Source organism: Grus americana, chromosome 11, assembly GCF_028858705.1.
Source record: "Grus americana isolate bGruAme1 chromosome 11, bGruAme1.mat, whole genome shotgun sequence".
Lineage (NCBI taxonomy): Eukaryota > Metazoa > Chordata > Aves > Gruiformes > Gruidae > Grus > Grus americana.
Window position 1 is genome coordinate 16,071,616 of NC_072862.1, and position 26,114 is coordinate 16,097,729.

The following is a 26,114-nucleotide window of genomic DNA, read 5'->3' on the forward strand; positions in this document are numbered from 1 at the left end:
TTTTTTCATGTATGACATTGCTGCTAAGCACTGTTAGTTGTTACGGTAGCGCAAGCATTGAATAAGCCTCATGTGTTTACAGTGGTGATTCAAGAGGTTTTCCTGAGGGGCTCTGGAGGAAGATTTCAATGCTGTTCCTTTAAGCCCTGTTTCAGCAAAGAACTTGCATTTTACTTAACTTCAAGCACAAAATTAGTCCCATAGGGACTGCATTAAACATTTGCACAAAAGGAGGAAAGTAAACTTTCCGTTGTTTTCTTGACATTTTGGCAGCACATGAATGGTAAAAGAAACTTAAAAAAAAAAGTGAATTAAAACCTTTGTAACTACTACTGTAACAACGTGATCATGCCTCTAAGTCATCCAGTGCTGGTCATCCAAATGGTTTCTGAGCTGACACATAACATAATTTATATACAGTCAGGCCAGTTTGAAACTTGTCTGTTAGTTCCATTTAAGAACTTACTCGTTTATTCAGAATTTATTTCCAATTTATTTATCTCTCATTGTCTTAAGTTACAGATGTCCATCTCCCAGAATGGACTGACCATATCTTGTGTCTCACAATCACTACTCTGCTTTTTTTAACTGAAAAGGAACCATTTTTATGACCACATGAGATCTTGTGTGTCACGTGAAACTTTTTGAAAACCAAAGGTCACAAAACTCAAAAGTAATTAAATAGGTTTTAGTAGTGTTTTTAATTTTTTTACTGCTATACCATATATATATTTACTTATATATACTTGCCTCTAAAAATTTCTAAAAATAAAACGAACATGAAAACCAATTAGGTTCATAAAAGGAGTACTGATTAAAGGAAGGGATATTAAATGACAGAGTAAATTAAAAAAACAATCATAGAAAACAGTGTATTGCCAAAATATATGTTGCTCTGAGGTTGTTCATTTCTGAAGTCGGTCACTGATCCAGTCCCTTGAGGATGCTGAGGAGTCCTGTAAATTGCTTAACACATTAAACGCTGATTTCCACGGGCTCCAAAAATATTCAAACCAAGGTAATTTCCTGGATTATATGTGAATGGGAGGTTACTGGATCAGAAGAATCAGCCTCAGGACACCATATACATTATTGTAAAACATTAAAAAAAAATAACAAGGAAAAGAACAGCAAAATAAGAAGATGACATTCAATTTCCAGAATTTAATACTGAAATCAAGGTGATACGTAACTAGAAAGTCCAACTCACTCTCTTGAAAAAATTGGGTCAGATACAAACACATTATATACCAGAAGAACTTGCTGGCCTTTGGAATTAGTCTAAATGTACACAGCTAGACTAACAGAATGATGCTGAGTTGTTTCCACAGCATGAGGCAATTATATATGCAACCCTGTCAGAATGTTTAGTTCATCCCGAGTACATTATTTTGGGTATTCACGTTCTTCCAACTCTTCTTTTATATTGATGAATTAAGATGGCTGTACTTGTGCAGTTACTACTGCAGCAAGATCTGATTTTCCATTAGTGCTAGCAATTTACGCTGTTTCAGATCACCCCTCAAACAAGGCTGAGCTTCCTCAGTTTAAGAAGTTTCTATAGCAGGAATTTTCACAAGTGCCATTTCAATCACGCTTGAAATCCCATTGAAAACAAAGCCCTGTTAGCATCTCAGCAGAGCTGTAGATTTCCCAGGATCACTGTCAGGTTAGATAAAAAGTACAGGTGGAATGGCACAATTCAGAATGCCAAAAAAATATTAAGAAAAAGATTCTAAAATACTGAATTTGGATTATAGAAATTTACACAAAACTAATGGAGTAGGAATAATTCAGTAGAATCGAAACAATGAAAGTAATACAAATCTAAGAAATTTCCCTGGACGCTCTGCAATATTCACTGTTTCATGTTGAAAATGGGAAATCAAGCCCAGAACTATATTGAAACTGTAATACATTAATGACTTGCACAAACAAAGCACAAAAAAGTGGAAAAGACCAGAAACAGACAATATTTAGTAGACACACAGTCTGCTGTGCAGTACTAGAAGACATCCAAGATGAGCCTTTTTCCTCTAGTGAGTATAGCATGAAAAACTAAGAAATGACAGTGGTAGTTGCTGACCGTGCTGCGTACTTTTCCCCGAAGATCACTACCTGATCTCCAGAATATCTTCAAGACAACTGTGTGAAGTCCTGAAACGACAGTGTTCTTCACAGCTGAGAGCTCAGCAGTGAGCAGTTGCAAGCAATGCTGTCAAATTAACCATCTTCTATGGTCACAGAAGCGCATTTCAGCTATTTTTCAATCTCTTCACAATCAAGTACATTTTGCAGTTATTAGGGAAAGCTATTCTAAATGATTGGTCTTTTTATGCTCCTCAGATATTATGCTCATCTACACCAGAACTACTGCGAATGAAAATAGTGGGTAAATTGTAAATACTTGGAGCTGAAAGTCTAAATCCAAACTTTTCGGGGGGGACACACCAAAAAAACAAAACCAAACACCCCCCCCCCCCAATAAAAAAATAGAAGTAGCTTTTTAAAATCTGCTCCATGAACTGTAATTATATTTGGAGAAATGTCGCATTGGGACAATGCAATTCTGTGCTGACTGACCCTGTCAGCTCAGGTCCCCTCAGTTCAAAGACAGAAAGATCCATCGCCCACTGAGAGCTGAGCAAAATCAGTCTGAAATCTAAGGGTCAGGCTAAGGTCCTTGATTATGTTTACTCTTTGAGATGGCAATGGAGAATTTGCAGCTTTATAAAGAAATCCGAAGTCTTTAATGAGGGCTAATAGATTCTGTGTACACTTAAGATATTCAGCCATCTTAAAAAAAAAAAAAGATAAAAGAATACGTTTGTTTTCTATATTTGCTTGAAATGGATTTATAACAGGTATTACTATGCTCACCAAATAGTCTAGAACCAAAGACGATTCAAACCTATGTACATCACTGTTTCTCAACAGCAGCTACTGCCTCTAATTGACGATGTCTGTGCCAACGCTAATATGCTCTGAAGGGAGACCCGTGCAGGCATAGGGTAAGAAGTATTTCCTTTGGCAGCAGCCTTATCCTCTCATTTCTGCCCTGCCATGGCCCACACTTGTGCCAATACTTCGTGCTCAGCACCTCGTCCAGCCACCTGTGAAGTCCTCAAACTCTTGCGGAAGCACAGCTCTCACAGGGGTAAGAAGGGCTGTGGGCAAAGGCTGCTTACACTCACGGAGACGCCAAAAGAAATCCTCATCAAACCATGGCCTCAATCAAGACCAGCCTGACAAATCCAAGCTCCTAGTAGGTGGTCTGCTGATCTGAACCACGCACTGAAAGCCAAAAACTGTATTCTAGACACATCTTACTCGAGAATGATGCATTTTCTTTTTTTTTTTTTTCCCCCACTCATCCTGGAATGCCTGGAACAGATCGCATTGTTTTCAAACACAATTTCTATTCCATGCTCCTGAGCAACTTTATTATCACAGTATTCACAGTTCCAAAATCCAGGTACTGTCTAAATGGAGTAAAGGGTATTGTTTCTGCTACTGACTGGAGGAATGGGATCCTTAGAATTGGCTTCCTGACATGAACCACTTGGAAAATAAATTTAAAATATGTTTTCTCTGAAAAACTGTTTCAATTAAATGGCAATGATAGCCATGGGATGGATTTGCTTCCCCAAAATATGATAGAGATATAGCAACTTAAATATTCACCACTGAAGAATATTTATTCAAATTTAGAAGTATTTTAAAAAATGATGCATATTAAATATCCCCACTGAAAAGAAACCATTTGGGTAAGTACTAAAATCCACTGAGGCAAAAAAAGATGTCTAGCAAGTAGCTTACTAAAACAAATTTAAGAGAAAAGGAATGTTATTAGCCAGCTCATAAACTGACTGCTGCAGAAAAACACGCGAGCTGTCTTCCAAGAATACCAAGTAATCATTTATGTCTACAGCTTTCTCTGATTAATCTCTTCTTTGATACAGGGAAAAGATGTGAATGTGGGGGATCTCCTGCATCACGGGTATTCCTGGATAACTTAGTTCTCAGGCTGAATAACCGGTAAGATCTTCAGCAGGTGGGAGACGCTAACCTCACCCACCCAGCCTGTGTGCTCCCTCAGCATTTTCATCAGCGGCTGGTTGGATCCAGGTCTCACCTTCTCCAGCCTCCCTTTTTGAGGTCTCAAGAAGCATCAGAGAGAAGAGGCACTTCCCTCTGAAATTTTGTTCTGACTAGTTAAGCAAAGAAATATGCAAGTATGGGAAACACTTGCCTGTCCACTACAGAACTGGTATGTATTTTGTTATCTTTCATTTGTCATTTTTGTGATACAGCTTTCCGTGTTAAAACCAGCAAGTCAGATAGAAAACAGGCAAAAATCAGTATTTCCCTATTTTTTTCTTGGAAAGAGATCTTTCTGTTGTCCAAACACCTATACGTGTAATGGCCATCAGTCAAAATTTTGGTGAAAACATGAAGTTTTCCAAGTACTTTAACAGTAATTCAAATTTCAAAGCATTTACTGGAGGGTAGGAAAAGCAAAAGCAATAGAAAAAAACCCCAACATTCTATTTTCCACAGCATGGAAAGCCTGACTTTCTCTAAGTACCCTTCTTCTGCTACTTCATGAGACATGAATGCTAACATCACCATAAAAACCCAACCTCCCACAGAGAAAAAAAAAAATCATTATTTGTTAAACTGAGCCACTGAAACAACTTATAGAATCTTGAATTATCTTGGTCAAGCTACCTACAAAAATCACTGGGCTTCAAGTAAAACAGTAACAGAGGGTTAATTCCTTTTTTATACATAAACTGCTCTGAATATATTCTATACACATATAGAAAAATATAATTCTCATTGTCTCACTATGCCGTGTGCATATGCAACTATATGGGTATATAGATTTATAACAGCTTGTACAAACATCTATATCAATGTTTTGGTCTTTGATTCCAGGATAAAATATACTTTTCTAAAAGGATTTTGGGGGATAAAATTTACATTTTCTGTATTTCTTGATGACAGCAATTACTTTTTAGTGCATGAACAGTTGCTACTTACATTAACTTCTGTTATAGCAATATCAACGACGCTACCAACAACAATTAAGGCATCAAAAGTGTTCCATGCATCAGTGAAATAGTGCTGTTAGGACAAGCATTCAGCAGAAAGAGAGCAAGAGAAAAACACAAACAGAAAAAGAGAAGAAAAGGACAGTGTTATAACACAGAAACACTCTAGGCTTCTCTGATGTACCACTATACAATCTAATCTTTCCCTTTCATAGCTAAAAAAAATTGGCAGAAAAAAAAGGCTATTTATTTCCCATATCAACATAATTGACCTATGACTGGTCTGTACTCAAACTTTAGAAACATCAGATCAAAATCTGTGACTTGTCCAGATGATGGAAATAGTGGGGAGACAGAGAAAGAGAAGTAGGGACTGGGGAAAGTAAGCTGGGGTATACTCACATCAGCTTCACTGAGAACGACGTCTACTATGCTGCCAATAACGATGAGGGAGTCAAACGTATTCCAGGCATCACTAAAATAGCCCTGAACAGAGCAGGCAGGGTGCAAACGTTTGTGATTACACATGAAATGTCAAATATTTGCATACTTCTGTTTAGTTTTGCATAAACAGAAATTAGTTAAACAAAACCTGTGGTCTAATGAGAAAACAAAACAAACCAAACAATATTGCCTACTGAAGGAAAAGCAACATATATGTGCGTGTGTGTATATATATACTTTATATATACATGTACAGACACACACACAGACACACACGCGCGCGCACACACGCAGTACTCATGCATAATACACCATCATATAAGCACAATGTTGGCAAGCAAGCCATCATCCAAAACTGGGTTTGGACTTCTAGCAAGGCTGAAAAATTCTAACATACGTACCCTAACAAGCACGACAAAATCCCTTTAATAATATTTCTACAAGACCAAGCCAATTGAAATCTCCTTCACATTAATGACTTTACGATAGCCCTATCTAAGCGACTGGTAAAAATATTCAAAGGGTCAAAGCTCATCACTGGTTAATCATGCACAATTATTAATGTGGAACTGCGCATAAATATTAGAGAACTGACCTACTCTCCTGTTCATAAACCAGGTTTCATATAGGAACTCAAGCTACATGTGCAGTCAGGGCCTGATTCTGTAACTAGTGAAGTCTGTGCTAGGAACCACAGCAACTTGAACAATTTCTTAATGCTTTTAATGCAGCCAGTCCAGCGTCCGAAAATTCATTTTCATAAATTGCTTAGTCACCCTTCTGACATTTTATGGCTTTAAATATATTCCCCATGTGTACGTTACTGGCACACTGCTGCAAATGGTTATAAAGTGTTATCGTGCAATTAGCTGTCTATTGGCATCAAAACTGCATGTTTGAGCAAAAAGATATTTCAGAAGAAACCTTGAAGTAGGTTCCAGGATCAATCTGTCACTGGGATCAAATCAAGATGTATTACTCTGTTGAAGGCAATTCTACGGAGACAAGAGATGTAGGTTTTCTGCAATATATGGATCTTGCCTAGTTATTACAGAAAATCAGAACTGCAAAAATTACTGAAGTTGCCCTTTTTCTCATTCAGATACATTAATTTATCAGCCAACCATGACTAAGGAACGTGCATTACATGACAAAGGCTGAAATGTATATTTTGTACACTTGCATTCTTCTTTCCTGGTAATTAATTTTAAAATACTAACTTGTCAGCCACTACTGAAGCTCTAACAAATAAATTTAGCAAAAAGTTTAAAATTGCAAGTGTGCAAATCTAACCTTATGTCTAGTTACGCTTATTATTACACTGTTTACTACAAGATAATATTTTAGCTGAGTAGTTTAAGTTGTTACATGTGGTGTTAGCACAGAAAAGCAAAATCAGCTACAAATTTTAGAATTGGACAATATTTTTCTCAAGATTTTAAGCTGTTAGAATTTCTAGTAACTTCACAGCTTAAAAGGTTACACTCGAGTGCATTACTATTTCAAAAAAAAAGCTAATTTCATGTGGAAATATGCTCTTGGAGACTACGAAACTGCTGCAGAAGACGACAGGTCTACCACGTATTCTAGGAGAGCAAGCACGGAGCAGAGTCAGGAAAATCTCATTATGTTTCTAATGCTCCTCTCTTAGCTCTTTTAAAACACAAACTGCTATAATTGTTCCCTCCTCTAAGGAAGGGGACAATAGATCAGAGTATGATTATCACTACAGCCTTTTGTGTCACATGCTTTGTTTCTTTGGGATTAATGACCAATTCCAGGCTTGGGGCAAAAGCCAGTGCTCATGGATTTGGCCTCCTGAACAAACGCATCCATTTCCGAGAGCTCCTGCACAATTCCCTACCGCTCCTTCCTTACTTGTGCTGCTTCACGAGAACAAGCCGTTCCCAAAGTTTCTACTAACCATCATGCTGAACCACCTCAATGATACTGAAATTTACAGTCCTGAAGAGATTAGCAGCTGCCAACTAAAGAAGGGGAGCTGCTCTCACAATATTCTTCCTGATCATTCATATTCCTTATTTCTCCTATTTAAAAGAAGTATATTTCTCAATTTTAAAATAGGGATAATTATATATATACATAAAATAAGAGACTCTTGGCAAACAGCAAACAGATAATCAGCACAATCCTGAGGTGTGCTATCCATCTTCCTCTACAACAATGGGAACCAAAAAAGGTCCTCCAAATAAAGGTTAATTTCAGCTATAGAAAAAGTTACTTTACTAGACATGCTACAATATAAGGCACTGAAATAACAAATTCACATTTCGATTCAACACAGCTAAAATACTTTACACATTTATTTTATTTTATGAAACCTTTTCCATCAGTATAGACAAATATTGTTCAAAGTAAAATGTAAAGCAAAAGCATACCAATAAACAAAAAAACTAAGAGAAAATAAAGATGGTTTTGGAAAAGGGAGGAATGGACAAGTCACAGCAAATAAACATCATGCAAATAAGTTGTTTTCACCACTGCAATGACCCAAGATCAATTCACTTACTAGCCATCTTTCCTTTTTTCTTACAAAAATCTGATGTAAAACGACATTGAAAATCATTACAAGTTTAAGTAACAGCTAGCTATCACGAAGCTGTACACACGGTATGTGTCGATGTATTATTTCAGATTTCATAGCTGTATTTTGGTTTGTACTGTACTAAACCATGGTAAGTAACAGGTTTTAGCAAACGTGAAGAAAAAATGCCTGCTCTTTTAACTTACGTTATGAAAAATTTGTTCATTGAGAAATGCTGAAGGATAAAAACCACAAATCTTGGGGAATATGTAGGCATGGAGAATTAACACCAAAATACGTTTCTATAGATCTACCACACAAATATTTTAGTCCTTTTAGAACTCTCTTGAAAAGTGTAGGGCCTCGTTCTGCAGAGTACTGTGTGTTCCAATCTCCCCGTCAAGAAGTGTGCCAGACACTCAGCAGCATCACCTTTCGTAACTATCACTTATCCAAGTTTTATGTATTTCAGAGCTGGAAGGCCGTCTGCAGTACCTTGGCTTTAAACAATACAATATCATTGTAAGAGTATCAATAATTTACAATAGCCTTAAGTTTGCATGACCAGCGAAACCAAGAGATCACAGTTTTCACAGGACTTTTGTTCACATATTAAGGGGACACTGTCAAGCAGATGAGATAAAAACTAACATGTTTTTAAAAACTAAAATGTTTTTATCAATTCTTATTTTTATAGAGTGAGCAAAGGAGCTTTTATTTGATGCTTTGAGCATCTTTGAAATAATTTTTTAAATGCACAAAATTAATAATTAAAACTGTTCATTCTGCCTGACTAGACTAAGGAACCAGCCAGTGACACAGACATAGAGGAAATGAATTAGTCTGTCCTCACGGACCCTAAAGCAAAGCATTAAGTTGGGTTTTGGATTGTTCCTACTATTACTAAATCTTAATATGAGTTAAAGCAATTCATTGTTGTTTTAAGCACGTATTGAGTTTAAAACTTAAATTACTAAAAGACATTCACATTCTGTTTAAGACTGCGAGCTGATTTGCAATTATTAATGAACTATGTAATATATGTTGCCAATAGGTGTTTTATTAGAGTATCCGACAATTTTAAAAGTTACAATCTTCAAAGAATAATTAAGCTCTACCAAAAGTACGATTAACACCATGGCCTTTTAACCTTGTCCTGCTAATTAACAAGTTTAAGGTGTTCTGCATCTACAGGGGAACAAAATTCAGGAAATGAGAACCTTTCACTGACAGTGTCTGCCCTTCAAACTCTCAGGGTTCAGATCCAGGGATCTCTCACTGTAAAAGCATCCAATCAGAAAGAAAGCATGCTGCAACAGAGTTTAAACTCAAACTGTACAAAGTCTTAGAGACCAGTATTAAGACATTGCATTTGATAACGAGTAGGAAGTCCATAATACAAATGGAGCACTGTGATTTATACGCTCAGGATCAGACCACTATATTTTGCATTAGCTGCTATTTCTGACTAGAGTCACAACTGCATGGAGAACCATACAAGGATTCACAATCTTCTTTCAAAGAGCAGATGATAAAATGCAGCAAAGTCTTCCAAAACTTCAGAGTGAAACAAGGATATAGAACAGGAAATACAAGTCAGGAAACACAATTAGCATACTCATGACACTGTGCTCAACGTATCTGAGCTATCTCCTCTGGGGCCTCATATTGTGTTATTTTCAATGTTAAATCCTTAGCATTTAAATAAGATAGGTGACACAGAAATACAAATAAATTCATTAGAAATGTACAATGGACTGGACAGTGCAGAGCGAGACTATGGGAGAGTGGGTAAGCATTCACCCAGAACTCCACACTTCACATCTCAACACCAGACCTCAAGTGATGCATAATTTGTTTATTTTGCAGGCAAATACAAGTTAGCTTTAAATCAAGTAGCTCAGGCTCCGCAGCCGAGCTCGTGACTAAATGCAAGCTGAATAAATAGTTTTGAAAAGCTGGAAAGTAGTTTTACATCTATTCCACGCTGAGCTCTGGGCAGCGATGACTATGTTGCTGTAAGTATGAGAGCTAGCTTGTTGAAAGCAGGAATAAGATTGCCCACACAGCCCAGAGTCATCCAGTTCGATACTGAACACCCAGAAAGGGCACGGTTCACAGCCAATTACAGATGCAGATATCCTGATTACTTTAAAAGAAGGGCAATGGAAAATGAAAAATACCAGCCTTAGATGGTGAGATCAGTAAACTTCAAATGGCATGTCCGGCTTTTTTCAAATTCCATGTATAGCCAGTGACCACACTGTATTTATTTACATAGATATAAACCCAGAATAAACATTCATTTCATTATACTGAAAAAATTTAGTTTAGTTTTTCATTAACTTTTGCACTGTCATAAATGCAGTATGAGAACTGAACAAAAAGACTGCATTAACTGTCACAGTCTAATTTTTGTCTCTTTTTTTCAATTATTATAGTTATCAGTTTCTCTTGCATATCTGCTTTTGAAAATGTGTTCTGCATTACTTGTTTTGACAGTGTCCCTTTAAGGCAAGGAATCAGCTACTCAGTGTGGGGCCCTCTGCCAAATACTATGTACCTATAGCTGAAAACATAAAAATCCAAAAAGGCTATTGAATATGCAAATTAGTTATGTGTATGTTTGTAGTACTCGGCTATATTTTATGAAGCAAAGAAATAATTTTGCATTTTAGAATAGGAAATATAATATATGGGTCTTTACTGGAGATTAATTTAGTGTAAAGGTATGAATGTATTCTCCATGAATAGGAGAAGTGGTAATGCTTGTAACAGGAAATGATTTATCTGATTTACAAAGGGGCATTTTCATAACCTCAAAAGATTCCACATCTCATCAACCACCTTGTAATATTTTTTCCTGATATCTGCATTTCACTTCCTGGAGCTACATATACACATATTATCAGATTAACATTTCTATTACAATTTCACTAACAGATAAATGTGGGAAATATAGGTTCTTTTTGGGTTTTGAATAATACATAACTAGTGTGAAACTTACGTTGTACTTAATTCCCGTGGTGATGACCTAATTAAATCATATCTAAAACTTACCTTGGGTTTGAATGCAATCAGTTTCAAAACCATTTCAACAGTGAACACTCCTGTGAAAACCATATTCATAATGTCCATTGCATCATTAAAGAGCTTAGACTGTCCATAATGCTGTGAATGAAAAACACGATACTTTTAAAAGTAAAGGCTTTAAAATATTGTGAAAGTAAGGCAGCCTAAGACAAAGCAGGCAAAAACGCAGCACAGTAAGATATTTTCTGGTAGTATTTATGATGCACACCTATATAGACAGAAGACTACCTGAATACCTCCGGTCAAGAACGGAGCTGTTTACATCTATTCAGTTTAGGCACCGAGTGGAACAAAAGTGTCATTCCTTTACATCCTAAGGGAATCTCCAGAGAGACGGTTTTGAGAGGGAAACTGTTCCCTCAGAAAAGGAGTATTAGACAACAGCAATTTCTTGTATTATATGCTAGGTTTTAAAATTACATAACCTTGTGTCACACCTGCTTAGAAAGCCTGCAGTATGTTAGTCACAGGATAACATATATTGTGTAGGAGAGCTATTTTTAAGATAATACATTGTATGCAGGTTTACTGAAAAAAGTAGAATGGTTTTGTAAACTGAATTCGAACCATTCTTTTTCTCATCAAAATCTGAAGTACTCAGGGAAAAGAAAGAGACAACTTGGAAAAGTAGATAAGAAGTAGGTGGTTAAGAACAGCATACATAATGTAGAAAAAATCAAAACATGCAGAAATACACACAGGTATAAATAGATACAGAGCTAATATACATAAACGTGTTTGTGTGACGGTTGCATTAACCCACAAAACTAAAGTAGCTCCGTATATTAAGTTTTTAAACTTCTTCAGAAGATACAGACACAGATGATAGAAATATCAGAATGGTTTGGGTTGGAAGGGACCTTAGTGCAGTCCAACCAACTATGGAGTAGTACATATACAAAATGAACACACAAGTACAGAAACTACACAGAGGTGAAGTAGTGCTTAAAGGCACTGCATGAAAGATTATATTAGATAAAAGAATCTGAGGGGTTAAGAGAAATATTTGCTAACAAAATTAGACTTTTCAGATTTTCTTGCAGATTGATAACCTTGGGAATACACACATACATTATCAATTAAATTACACTGCAGGTACAAAATAAAGCTCAAAGAGCCAGATTAGGTTAGGAAGACCTTTATCAACATCAAGCTGTTTCAAACAATTTATTTCAGAGTACTGATGAACAGACTAGAACATGTCAGAGGACTACTATGATCAGAGGTGCTTTTTTTGAAATTTTACTTCATAACAATATACAAGTTGCCATAAATTAAAGGCATTGTATCATCCATATCCTTCCCTGCAATTTATGCCAACAGCTTCAAAAGAGCTTCTAGTTTTCCTACCTGCATAGCCAAGCAAAGTGTGTTCAGCATGATGAGGACAAACATGATGTATTCAAATCCAGTAGAATTCACCACATACCAGAATTTGTACTGGTAAGGATTTTTTGGAATATATCTACGAAGAGGACGTGCCTTCAAGGCATATTCTACACACTGACGCTGTAAAAGCAAATACATAAAAAATTGTCAGACCATACTTAACAGTGAATCAACTGATAATATAATTAATAAGTGCAAATTGTTAAATGTAAATCTTAAAAACAGGCAGTTATCTACTTGATGTAGGATTTTTTTATTATTAAGTGTTAATGAAGTAATCAAGCAGCTTACCAATCCTCACTTGGTTATTTACAAGTGTATCTAATCATATACACTACTCAGCCACATACAAAGAATCCAATAATGCTCAAGGAAATTCTGAAGTGTTTCACGTTTAATCAATGTAGTAGTACACAGTAGTACACCGTAGACTACACCTATGAATATGTACAGTGTAGAGCATGACTATTAATGACGTGACTATCAATTCAGAAGTCATGCTTTGTCCTTACTAAGTTTTCAACCACCAATGTAACTGCATAGCATAAAACCATACAGTCAGCAAAATAAATACTGAGGAAGTGTTATTCCTAATAGCTCAGTTAAACTGCCCAGCAAAATCATGTCACATGTGTTAAGAACATCACAGATTCGTCTCCTGCTCTATTAGTGCCTGAAATCTTCATGCAGGCTGGGCCCTCCACGTGTCTTTTGAAGAACGCTTATAAAAGCTGACTGACAGGGCACAAAATGTGGAATGAGTGCTGGCTAAAGTTTCATGCTTAACTTTGTTTAAAGGGAGTGTGTTACAGTTGGACAAGACTACCTGAAAAATCATGACTGGTGACTGATGAGTTTCTCAAAGAATTAAACACTAAAAGGGGACACTTTTTTAAAAAAAATGAATCTGAATATCCCCTCTCAATTTCTAAATAAATAGGGTGAAAAATAAAAACAAAAAGAAAAAAAAAAGAGTAGAACATTTTGAATGCTTTCAGACTGTTCAGAACACTAAATTTGTTTTCATGTTCTTATTGTAAAAGCTACCTCTGCCTATGGATAAACTGGCAAGTGCTGTATTCTTCTTAATGTGACATCAACAAATGAGACACCAAGAAGCTAACAAGCTTGATGTAATACCCTTCACAACGAAAAGACCGATATGTTGGGTTTACGGAAAGAGGAACATACAATGACCTGAATGCCAGTCCATAGCAGTAAAAAAAATGGAATTAGAAAATAAGTTATGTGTTTGGTGCCCTCTTCTGACCCAAAGCAGAAAGGAAACTCTTCATGCATAAATAATAAAGAATACTGTCAAAAGAGTTCATTATTTATTTTAACCTGATTTTTGTCCAGCTCACAGTTCTTATACTCTTGTTCTCCCTGTTCTTGGAATGTAACAATCACAAAACCAACAAATATGTTCATCATAAAGAAAGCAATAATGATGATATAGATGATGAAAAAAATGGAGATCTCCACTCTATAGTTGTACACAGGTCCTACATTCTCGCCATTTGAATCGATGGCTTTGTACAGCAGCCTGAAAAACAAACAAAATTATTTTTATTAGCATTAAAATGACAAAAGAGAGTAAAATACGCAGACTCAGAAGACAGGTTTCAGAAATGGTCTGCTGTTTACTGACAGCGCTTACAAGCACATCGAAAACAGAAGAATCATATCACACAATGTTATATGCTTTTTTCCAAAACAATCAAGATAATCACCGGATGGCTGTATATTTTCTTTTGGTGTTTTTTTCCCCCACATAAAGCTGTCCTCTAAGACTTTTCTCATTCAGGGAAATAGTGAGTGGTAGTTTGCTCTTCCTGGGTTTCCCTATGCAGCGTACTATTGCTTGACTTTTTAGTAAAAGTTTTACTCAAAGGCCGGAAATTTTCATATTAGTATTATTTAGAGGGCATCGATGGATAAACATCTAAAAGGATTACTTCCATTAGAGCTAAGGAATAGCTCATTATAGCAAAAGTAGCTGAAAGACTACGAATCAAACAATATAAAACCAGTTTGCCCTTTACAGATAGAAGTGAATGAAGAAATACAGGACAAGTGCACAGATTCAGAAGGATAGTAGGGTTTTTTTTTCCTTCCTCCATTAACAAGTTTTTATACCATCACTTAAGACTGCTTTGTTGCCCAAAAATGCCTGATAAACGAGAGCGAACTGTTCTGGAAAACGCAGCCGTCTTAACAATGCTGTGAAAACACGGAGAATTCACTCACGCTGGCCAGCCTTCAAAAGTGGATACTGTAAAAAGGGCCATCATAGCAGACAGAACATTATCAAAGTTGAAATCACTATTTTGCCAGACCCTCTCTTTGACCATGGGATTATCAACATCTCCATCTTTATAAACGATGTATATCCCTCTGTGGGAAAGAAACAAACTGTCATTAGTGAAATATTAAATTAGCCTCAAAATAACTAAATGTTCTATTCAAAACAATTTATTTCACTCCCTCCCTAAGCTTGTGTTAGTTCCTTGCTATGTTTTCTGCTGGATTTAAGATGATAATTCCAATTTACGCAAACCTAAATGGCCTGACGCATGCCTGCCCATATCTGCTACAGTTTAAATTATTCAGAATGTCATGTGTCCCATTCTTAGATCAAGGATGTTCTCACCGGCATTCCTCAGGATTCTGTTTTGCCTCGTCAGTGCACCTGTAGAATTTTCCCTACGCATAAAACAAAAAGCAATGACAAAATGCAGAATATGCAAAATAAACACAATTATAGTAAGATTGGTTCAGAATGGGACCAACCCAGTTCCCGCAGCAAGCCACCAAGAGTTCGACTCAGCTTTGCTTTTCTTGATGCAGTGTAAATTTTGAGAGCATTGACTTACCTTGAACAGCTGCACTCCAATACAAGCAAACATGAACTGCAGCAGAGTTGTAACAATCATGATATTACCAATAGTTCTAATAGCCACAAAGACACATTGAACAACATGCTGGAAAGAAAGAAAAAAAAAGATTTTAAAACAACTTGTTAGTTAGTATCACAGAATACATACAGTAAAAGTCTATTTTATCAAACTCAAATTATATTTAAAATGACTACTTTTGTGTTGTCAGTATTATACTATCATAATTAAACTTGTTTTCTAAATCTGTCTATAAATCTGTTGACTTAGATCCATCAACATCAACTAAAAATTACATAAGCACTATGGAAAAACAATTAAAATATTGCTCTGACGTATTGGTTCACAGCAAGTATTACGGTCAAAATCTGCTCTCCATGGCACTGGTGTTCCTCCACATATAAATTGCTGAAACGGTGGGCAGAACCTGGCCTGGTATGTTTACAAATCAGGAACCGGTTTATGTCCTTGCCCTGGGAACTTGTCTAGGCAATTTTTCTTGCGCAAAAATTTTTAACCTGAGGCAGGACTGAAGAATCAGGCCAACAGAAATGTAACTTAAAAAATATAAACAAACACCTTAAGTCCTTTTGCTCTGTTTATTGCTCTTAGAGGCCTCAAGACTCTTAAAACTCTGAGGATCTTCACAACTGAGATAGCACTTGATCTAGGGGGGGAGAAAAAAGTTAGTCTGTTCCTTCTAAGGTAACTGGTTTTATTACTAATAACGTTCTTGCAACTTCCTTACACGTGAAATTTCAAAAAGTCTCAAGATATATATACACACACACACAAGATTTTTTAAAAGTATTTCTTTAGTAATCCTTTATCAATATTAGAAAATAGTATCAATCTCAAATAGCAGAAGAATTATTTTGATTTCTGGAGCAACTTGGCAATTAACAGCTCAGAAGCTTGTCTGATGCTGTAATGCAGTTAAGTTTGGTCAGGAGCAAAATAGTCCCCAAAGTATTTTGCAGTCTTGACAAGCTCTTTCACAAAGACACTGTGTGAGTCCTGTAAATCAATGAATACCTTAATTTCCAGCCAGCTGGAGATGAAAAGATCCCAAGTGACTCACATGCTCTTTAAGTAGCTAGGAATGCATTTTGAGGAAACAGCAGCAGCCAGCCTTTTAAGAACATACTGCGAAAGTGAAAGCTGGTGTAACAGGTATTCTAGTACAAGCAGAATGCCAGCTGGGAAGCGGGCGACTGACACTCAGGCCTTGCTCTTCTCTAAGTCACTAAGGATTTCAGAGATGACTTTCAGTGAGGCACAACTGCTCAGTGAATCAAAAAGAACCTTCGGACTCTTTTATAATGTTTAGCCTGATTCAAATGAAGCAAAAAAATTTCTTCACTAGCACTTACAGCCCTGGTTCAGGCACAACTTCTCTCCCCTGCAAACATCGTCAAGTTACACATCCCAGTAGGTCAGTGCTGAAAGAGCAAGCTCGTAGGACTAGACTGTAGATGTGGCAATAGCACAAGAGAGGGTACATAAACCTCCCGAAGCTCCAGGAATTACATGCTATACAACACAGTGTCATGGTGCTCTTCCTTGCTCTCTTGGTAATAGCGGGAAGTAGTAACTTGTTTCCAACCCATATTAGTAATGAGTTCCAACACTCTCCATATAAAGCACTACCTCTTGCCAGTCCCAACCCTGAATACTGACACTGCACACCCACACACAACGGGGGAACAAAAGCAGCTGAAACACCAATTTTGGTAGAAAACCCCAAAGCAAAAATAAATCATTCGCATTATAAGTATAGTACTTACTGAATACCAAATGATACCAGAGAAACACCCACAACCAGCAAATCCAGCAAATTAAAATAATTCCTGCAGAAAGACCCTTTATGAAGGAACGCTCCAAAAGCTGTCATCTAAAAATAGAATTGTTACACATTTAGTCTATATTTCAATTTATTCAAATTCACATTTAGGCTGTTTACAAGACACTTGCCTAGAGTGTGAATGCATACAGTATTATCTCACTTTCTAAAAGCAATTGAAATATAAAACAATCCCACTACGTTCATTAAATCTTTCATTTAAACGATAAAAATTCTGCTCAAGCAACACCAGCAAATGTGTTAATTGTTTCTGATGTCAACAAATGTTATATTTTGTGTAAGAATTGATTAGGCTGAGCTGATTACACTAAATTCATTGGGCATTTGTTAGAAAAATGATTACAAGAACCATAAAATTTCCACGCTAACTAAACTGTAAGGTCCAGATGCTGACTCCACTCATATTGTCTTGAGAACTGAAGGAGCTGAAAATGTCTTGCAAAAACACAAGTCAAATCTGGTACGGAACCAGCGCAAAGCTGTCGTAAGGCAGCAGTATACTGCTATTTGCCTTTGGCTGACAGGAGACACGGTAAGATCACGAGTGGAATAACCTGGAACAACCCACAGACTGTTTTGTACTATGTGTTGACAAGGGTCCCCAAGTTTTGCTGGTCTGTGGGGAATATCAAACATTACTCTCCCTGTTGGACTCTTCATTTTTTGCTCTCTGTGCCTACATTATGAGGAAAGAATTACACAAAGGGTTATCTCATGAAAGAACCCGCATGCATCATTTGCAGGTTTCATTAGGAGCCAGTGATAGAAACTATTAATTATGGCTGCAGACAGAATCTGGGCAGATATTGTCAGGTACTCCAAAGCTGAATTTGGTTCCTAAATCTAAATGCACAAAGGAATCCAGTTAAGCAATTAGAAGCACAGAATCTGCACTTGAGTAGAATTTTGAACGGGTTTTTCAATAGTTATGGACTAAGAGTGAAACACTGAAACTAAACCTGAAATTAAAATAAGGATACATTTGAAAAATACCTAGTAGTCAGTTCAGGCACATGGATTCTGATTTCTTCAGCCTTAAGGTCCTCTTAAAGTACTCTCAGCTACTCATTGTTTTTTACAGGCAAGAAAACTCGATGCCAGCCAGAGAACATCTGATATTGACTGTGCATTTTAAATCCATTACTTTCTGTTCCTCAAGACGGAGCAAAAAGATTTTATTTCCTTTCCTCTTGCAGCAGACGATTACATCTTTCAAGACTGTTCCACAATGTAGAACAGAGCTGCTGTCAATGGGCATCTTGGTCTACTGTGTCACTAGTCGTGTGCACAAACGTGTGGACCTTTTGCATGAAAAACCATCAGCCAGTGAAAGCTACGTATCTGCCAAGGAACGCAATCTACAAAAGATGCATTTTTCTTGGAAGCCCTTCTCTCCTTATTCTCATGTTAAACTTTCTTTTGTCATGATCAAAATATTAAATGTTCCTCAAAACTAGAAGAATAAAAATCCTAAAGCTTTAACCCATGCCATTATAATATCACTATATCATAGAATTTCCAATAAATTCCTAGCTCTTTTCACTTAGAGTTGTACAGAGTATGGCTAAACTCATTAACATCAGTGGGAGCTGAACACTAAATAGCCCCAAATATCAAACCTACATCTATCTACAAATATTCATTTACACTGTAGTATGTTATCAGCTAGCAGCACACAAAGTTTCATGTAAAGACTCCCACAAAAAATAAAGATATATTGACCTAAAAAGACAGGTGAAGTACATATCTCCCCATCTTTATATGGAGACTCGTATTTCAATCACTACAAATCCCAGCAGAAGCATTTGACTAAAACTCTCTATAGCAAATCATTCTACCCTTTGCGTGGATCAAGACCAAAGCAAAGCCTGGAGCAGGTCTGAGGTGGTGAGCGCTGTCACACAGCCTCCAGCGGAGCAGATGCTGCAGGACACCCGCTGAGCCTGGGGCACCACCAGTGCCGCTCCTTTCCTCCTGCCTGTACTTCCACACCAGTGCAGACTGGTTTCATGGTGTGGGCACAGCTGGGGCAAGGTTAAAAGCACAAGGCCCTAACCTGACCTTTGCTCTGATGGTTTCCCAAGTACTGCAAACAGGATGTTAAGCTGGATTTCAACGCCATGTAGGGATTACGTAAGAGAATTCTTAAATGCTTTAAACTGATGTTGCAGCTTTTCTGTTATTCATATCCTCATGCACATACTCAACACCACATAATATGGAAATCCTCATGTCTGCAGACCAGTCACTAAGAGCACAGGGAGACTCTCCACATGCCAAGAATTACTCTGTTCGAGTGCTTGGTTTTTTGACATTTACGAGTTTCTTCGCTGCAGCTGATAATATTGCCTCTGGTTATCTTAATTTTGGTTTCATATACTTTTTGCCTGGAAATTAAGGAATGCTATTGTTACTGCAGGTCCAGTCTTGAATTTACTCCTTGCAGAACACACGCAGCTCCTGTATGACTTAGATACTGTGGAAAGCACAGTGCAAAACCCAGCACGGAAGACATGGAGGACTCCAGCCATAAGCAAGCAAAGCCACTGTCTGAGACATGTTAGTAAAGCAGGCACTGTATATGTACGTGTGTCATGTTCTGGTTGTCCATTACATTTTTTACAGTACAATTTATTTTCCTTTGTAAATACATGGGAGTACACTGCAAGGCAGAGCTTCCTGGAGAAAGTGGAGTCAGGAGCATCAACATTTTTGGCTATAATGGGGCTTCTTGTTTCTTTGTAATATTTTACAATGCCAGATTTCAGCAGCCCAAGCTCTAGAGCTTCTTACATTCCTTGGACTGCTCTTCAGTCGCTCAGCATCAGAATATTTGCAGTTAGTAGGAATGTTACTTTTCTTAACACATCCAGTTATGCCTCTTTGTGCCGGGTGTTATAATTCCTCTGTCTCCTATAGAAACACAATTGGAACTGCAGGAGCTATACGACCTGCTGCTCAGAGCATGTGGAAGTTTATCGACCCTCTTCTGCCACAGAAATGGTGGTAAAATTTTGTATGGCTTCTCAAATTCAGAGTTGTGAACTAGTTTGATCTAATGCTACAGATCTTTTCAGTGCTTCGTTCTTTCCTTCAGTTTGGCCTTTCTCTAGCAGTGAAAAACTGGGTATTTACTTTAGATTGCTACAAATGCTATACAATTAATCAATTCTATAGCAAGCTCCTCGCTGCTGAAAATGAGAAATAAGGGGATAAACGTAAGTCTGGGAGAATATTTGCAAGCATAAAAATAGTCTACTACTTACAGTACAGCTTATCTTGTAAACAGCCCAAATATTGCATCAATTAGCATTAATCAAATCGCATTGTGAAGAGTATGCACAGCAATATGAGCAAAAGCTGGGAGAAGAGATTTTGTTAAGCTTAATCCTCAACTGGAAATGCAAAGTTTATGTACAGATTCTTAGTGTACCAGAAATTTTTAAATGTATAGATCAGGGTTACTCAACCAAACACTCATGGTGAATATGCATAGCATGACGCTTTTAGGAATCTTGTGTATATCTCTGAAAAAATATTTTGCAAATGCCCACCAAAAATTTTGATTTCTTTGTTCAGCATTTTCTTACATGTGAACCTAACCCTCAGTTATATGGCTTCTTTTCCAGGGTAAGCCTCATACATCTAAAATCCGAGTAACCCCAATGGATATTCTTAATAATCAGTACACAAACTATACATTAAAATGCCAATTTTTGACTCATGCATGGGTAATACATTTAAGCAAGCATATTTATGCCTTTCTGTATATTTAAATGTATGCCCAAAATAAAAGCAAAGTATCTTAGTATATAGATAGATAAATGCAAGATATCTTGCAAGTCCTATTGCAAGAAAATAGTTATCTACTATTTTAGCTCTGTGAATATAGTTCAGCAAAAGAAATGAGAAATTACATGCTCCCTCCTTAAAAGACTGATTATCTCTTTTGGAAATGCCAGAGCAAGGAGAAGGAAAAGCTCATGCGCAGTGAATTATTTTTCCCTTTTCTGACAACTCTAAGTTTAAAAAGGGTAAAAAATGAATTATTAAATTGATGTAATGATTAAAAAATCAGCTTCTTCATGCATCCAATGGTAAAAAATAACCAATCAAAACTATGAGGAACTGTCAAATAAAAAAAATCCTCTGGTTTAAAAAAGTTTAGCTTTGATCGCTTAGAGAAAAGGCGGAGAACACTTCAAGTGCCTTTTCTTGGCAGGTGACACACAAGGAAAATCCTTTTAAACAAACTTCCTTTAAAAACCTGTTACCTTCAAAATGATCTCAAATGTAAACATACTAGTGAAGACATAATCTGCATACCCTAGGATCTGGAAGGTAAACAAAAAGTTACAAACATTATTGCTAAAGCTGCTTTTGAGCTAACAAGGATCAATTAACAATGCATTACCTTTAACAGGATTTCAACAGTAAAGATGGCTGTGAAAGCATAGTCAAAGTAACCAAGTATCTGCAAGGTATAATATGTGCCACAGTAAGAAATCCGTCTATTAATAAATGTTTACAGTTTAGACCACATGCACAACACCACCTGAATTAATCTAAGTAGGTAGATGGGGAATTTAGACAAAGTAGTTTAAAATTCCAGCTATTGCGCAACCATTTTTATTTACTTAAAAATTTATCAGATGCCCCTTTGCTTAGATACTAGATTTTACCCCTAAAGAGTTAACAGGACCACCACTTTCTTTCAGTTCAGACTTTCTTCTATCAGCTTTCACAGGTACTTTCTTCAGTCTTTAGCAGAAATACAGGATCTTACACAAAAATACTTATTCACAAAGAATAAATACTTATTGATAATGGCTTCTTTTTTTTTTTTAACCAAAGTACCACATCAAAAAAATAAAACTTCAATGGATACTTCTGGACTGCACATCATTCGACGTTCTGCTACATTAGATTGTTCCTGTATAGACTGGGCTAGAGTGTTACAAAGCAAATTAACAAATAACTTAATTACTTAAAATCAGCACTACAACTCTTTTTTCTTGAACTTGGAGGATATAGCAGTGATTTATTTGTAGGAAATTTAAAAGAACCCACAACAGTTGCATAGTGAAATGCAAACTTTTAAAAAGATTGTGGATGTGGTATTGATCTCACTGCTGTCGACAGGAACACTGCCATATATTTCAGTAGAACCAAGACTTCACCCTTTCAGGGTGGCCATATCGCTAGCACCTAATGTAGTGATCGACATGAACTGCAGTATGTACCAGTTTAGTTTCAAGGATCCAGCAATCCAACTAGCAAACAGTTGTGCACAGAAACATGTTGCCTGCAGTTCAGCAACTAATTAAATGGGAAGGAGAAATAAAATAAAGAGCCAACACACAAAGAAAGTATTCCTATTAGATCACATAAAAGGAAATATTTTTTCCCCATGTTCAGTTGAAGATCACAACCTTCCGTCCCTTGCTGTGGCTGAAAAAATAGGCAAATATTAAAGCCATTCAACAAAGATTAATCAGTAAGGAATTCATTCTAGAGTTAAAAGAAAATATACCAGTTTGTAAACTTTCATTCCCTTGCCAAGCTGGCTGGTTGAAGGAACGTGATCATTGAAGGCAGTAACAAGAAAAATATTCAGGTTTGGTGCATTTGTGAATATTCACAAAAGGGCAATGCCTTCTGGAAATCATTCACACATTTTAACTGTGTCCCAAATAGGAATAATCCTTTCAGTTATCACCACTCTCCAGTTACATTTTCCTAGAACTCATCTAGTTACAAAAACAATTATCAGGCCTTCAAACCATTTCTACAATAACAATTTCAGTATTCACCACCAGCTCTCTTTCTTACCCATTAGTGTGATTTATTCATAAGATTGCACTTGTCCAGTTTTACAGATATGGGAAGCACACAGCTCTACTGAATAGAACATGAAAAGTATCTTTGTGCTTTGACCTCTTTTTACCTTTGAAGAAAGTTTTAGCTTTCTGGATTTTACTGTTACTGAAAAAATGTTCAGAGAATGTCAACAGCCAAAAGAGGACTTTCAGAGGCCGCATCTATACTAGCAAGAACCAAGGGATACAACTTCTACTGACCCAGCAGGCCCATCTTTCCTGTAAGAGGTGGAAGTTTCTCTAACTCCATGGCAAGCTCTACAGATCAATTTATATCTAAGACAGGAGAGGCCTGGAATTTCTGTTAAAGTATCCCAAAAGCCCCCACAGACTCTCACCAGTTGCATCACCTCACAGCTATTTCACACACCTAATCTAAAGCATGCACAACTCACAATAACGTGAGAGGCTTGCTTCACCACTAATACGAGTGCAACAAGTGTAAGGCAAACATTAGTCACGAGAGCGGATTTATTTTTGTTTCTCTAATAATTGTGCATTTGAGTAACAGGCAAGTCTACTATATTAAGAACTTTAAATGGGGGATATTCAGGAATTTGTTTTAGGAGAACACGGATGTTTACTCACCACACAAACTACACTTTTATTGAATAAGAGACATTTCTGAAATTAATATTCTTACAAATATTTTGTTTCTACAAGTATATCTAAAAAAGGATGCAGAAACACTTCCAAATTTTCAGATTTGTATATAGGCTGAGGTGGCATTTGGCTCTGAATCAAGGCAAGAGGTGGACATGCTCTGATCATCATCTTACATGTGAGTTCAGAAAAAAGTGTTTAGTTTCTGATATGGCCAATCAGGAATCCAAGGATCTTCAGGTCTGACATAGTGGTACACAAACTCATTATTGTGGCCACACTAGCTTCTTTAAAAGAAGAGGTAATATCCTTATGAATCCATACACTCACTAACAGAGTGATATTCTGAGTTCCCCAAGACCATATAATAGAGACAATGAAGGAGAAGAGAGGACAGGTCAGAGTCTATTCCCAACATGTTATAAACACTGATAATTCTAACTGACATTTTTAAATCAGTGTCAAACACTGAGAGGCCCTAAGAGTGATTCAGGAAATGCGTATCAGGTACACCAGCTGAAAATTGTGAAAAAATATGACAATTACATAGATTATGCTCAGCTTGAGCATATTTTATTCTGATATTTTTATAGCCAAAGGAAAAACATTACGTACATAATAAATGGTTCTAATACCTACAATGTTCCATCAATAGTTACTTATTTTTAAAGAGCTATGTTTTTTAAAGGAAAGAAAAAATGTATGACTTGAAAAAGGAAAAGGGAAGTTTCTTAACTTGAAAATGAAAACCCAGGCACTAGTTCCAAAGGATTGTTATTCTGTGAGGATATATTTATCTTCAGACATAAAAATGAAGGGCTTACATTATTTCGAAAAGAGTGGCTGCGAATTGGATCTTCTGCTGCTAGGGAAACACTGCTCAGCATGATGAACACAAGGATGAGATTGGTAAAGATGTGGTGATTGATGAGTCTGTGGCATCCCACTCGAATTCTGAAGAAGAGATACAAAAACATACCATGTGTGCAAATAGAATTCAGCAGATGGCTAATATACAACATGTTTTCTATTACTCTGCCAACAATGACGGAACAGAGCAACCATCAGCAGCTAAAAAGTGCAATTGCTGAAACTATTGCTCTGATTTCTAAAAATGTAAATAAATTCAAAATCCAATCCACCTGTAGTGAAGACGCACTTATCAAAGGAATCGGAGAGTATTTCCGAGCTCCTATTGGTTTTCAATGGGTTATGAATGCCACTACCAGCTCCAGTGTTTGTACCACTGTGCACACACAGAGGTCAATGTCAAAAGGATCAGCACTAGATAATAAGTCATTTCAGATCCCCAATTTGATTTGATTCTTATTAAAGTTGTCAAAAATACTCATCTGGTGAGATGTGGCTTAGGCTGCAGATTTCATTGTGCTACTTAGAGGCTCAACTCACATCAGAATCTCCTGTAAAGATTTTCTTATAGAATTACAGGACAAGTGGGTGTTGAAGATCACAGAGCTAAGTTTCAGCCACATAACATGAAGTGGAACTGTACACACGCTCACATTCACTGAGCCCAAGGTTATTACAAATGCCATTGAACACCTTGGTAGACTAGGTCTGGGATTAAGTTGGCAAAAAGACAGGATCAGGTTCGTAACTAAGACTGAAGTTGTCTAAATTCTGCTGAAGAATCAGAAGATTCTTGGGGAAAATTTGTTGTCCTGTTATTAAGTAGATGCCTTGAGTATGATGATTCTCCTTCCTCACCTGTACTGCTCCACAAAAGTTCCTAGGGTTATTAGGAATCCTATCTCATGTAGAAGATGCTCAAGTCTTGTGTCACAGCTTTTATATCCAGTGACTAATGTACTAAATGGCTAATATACATTAAAGGGTACTTTTCAGATGTGCAGACTTAGACTATATGTACAAAATGCTATTATCTTCAACAGTGGGAAGCAAATTAACATATTTATCAAACTCTCTTCATTTACCAAGTCATTCAGAAAATTTTAGGAGAGAAGCCAATCTCTCTCCTGTTGAAGGTACTGGAGTTCTGTTCCTCACCTCACTGGAAGGAGGCCTGTTCCTTCACCGCTAAACCTTGACTAAAACAGTATTTTTCAAAATTATATTTACGGGTTGGTGCTGCTGAAAATGAAGAAGGCACTCCCTTCAGGGATTGGCGTTATCTTCTCCTTCATGTTTAGTTCTGATATTCTACGGGGACGTGGGCCTGCTGGTACCTCTGGTTCATCCTCCTCCTCCTCTTCATCTTCACCTACTTTAAATTAAACACTTTTTTACTATAAAATAAAAATCACTGAGGATCTTTTCATAACAATATAAAAGCATGGCTTGTATTAAAATATATATGGTTTA

The 26,114-nt window shown here is 36.8% G+C and overlaps 1 protein-coding gene across 11 annotated transcripts in view; it reads right to left on the reverse strand.

Moving 5' to 3' along the window:
• Positions 1 to 26,114, reverse strand: part of CACNA1D (calcium voltage-gated channel subunit alpha1 D) — a 199,955-nt gene that overhangs the window by 42,988 nt on the left and 130,853 nt on the right. For 6 of the 11 annotated variants that reach the window (XR_008578761.1, XM_054837668.1, XM_054837672.1 and 3 more), the window contains 13 exons: positions 25,872 to 26,016; positions 24,596 to 24,725; positions 21,704 to 21,763; positions 17,213 to 17,319; positions 16,005 to 16,092; positions 15,405 to 15,512; positions 15,182 to 15,234; positions 14,779 to 14,925; positions 13,873 to 14,074; positions 12,490 to 12,648; positions 11,107 to 11,217; positions 5,460 to 5,543; positions 5,047 to 5,130 (listed from right to left, as the gene is read on the reverse strand). Coding sequence is in view for 10 of the 11 variants with exons in the window: in XM_054837668.1 (XP_054693643.1) it covers positions 5,047 to 5,130; positions 5,460 to 5,543; positions 11,107 to 11,217; positions 12,490 to 12,648; positions 13,873 to 14,074; positions 14,779 to 14,925; positions 15,182 to 15,234; positions 15,405 to 15,512; positions 16,005 to 16,092; positions 17,213 to 17,319; positions 21,704 to 21,763; positions 24,596 to 24,725; positions 25,872 to 26,016 (1,478 nt within the window). In the remaining variant the exon portion in view is untranslated. The remainder of the gene's footprint in view (positions 1 to 5,046; positions 5,131 to 5,459; positions 5,544 to 11,106; positions 11,218 to 12,489; positions 12,649 to 13,872; positions 14,075 to 14,778; positions 14,926 to 15,181; positions 15,235 to 15,404; positions 15,513 to 16,004; positions 16,093 to 17,212; positions 17,320 to 21,703; positions 21,764 to 24,595; positions 24,726 to 25,871; positions 26,017 to 26,114) is intronic. The other 5 variants (XM_054837671.1, XM_054837675.1, XM_054837676.1 and 2 more) reach the window with 3 other exon arrangements.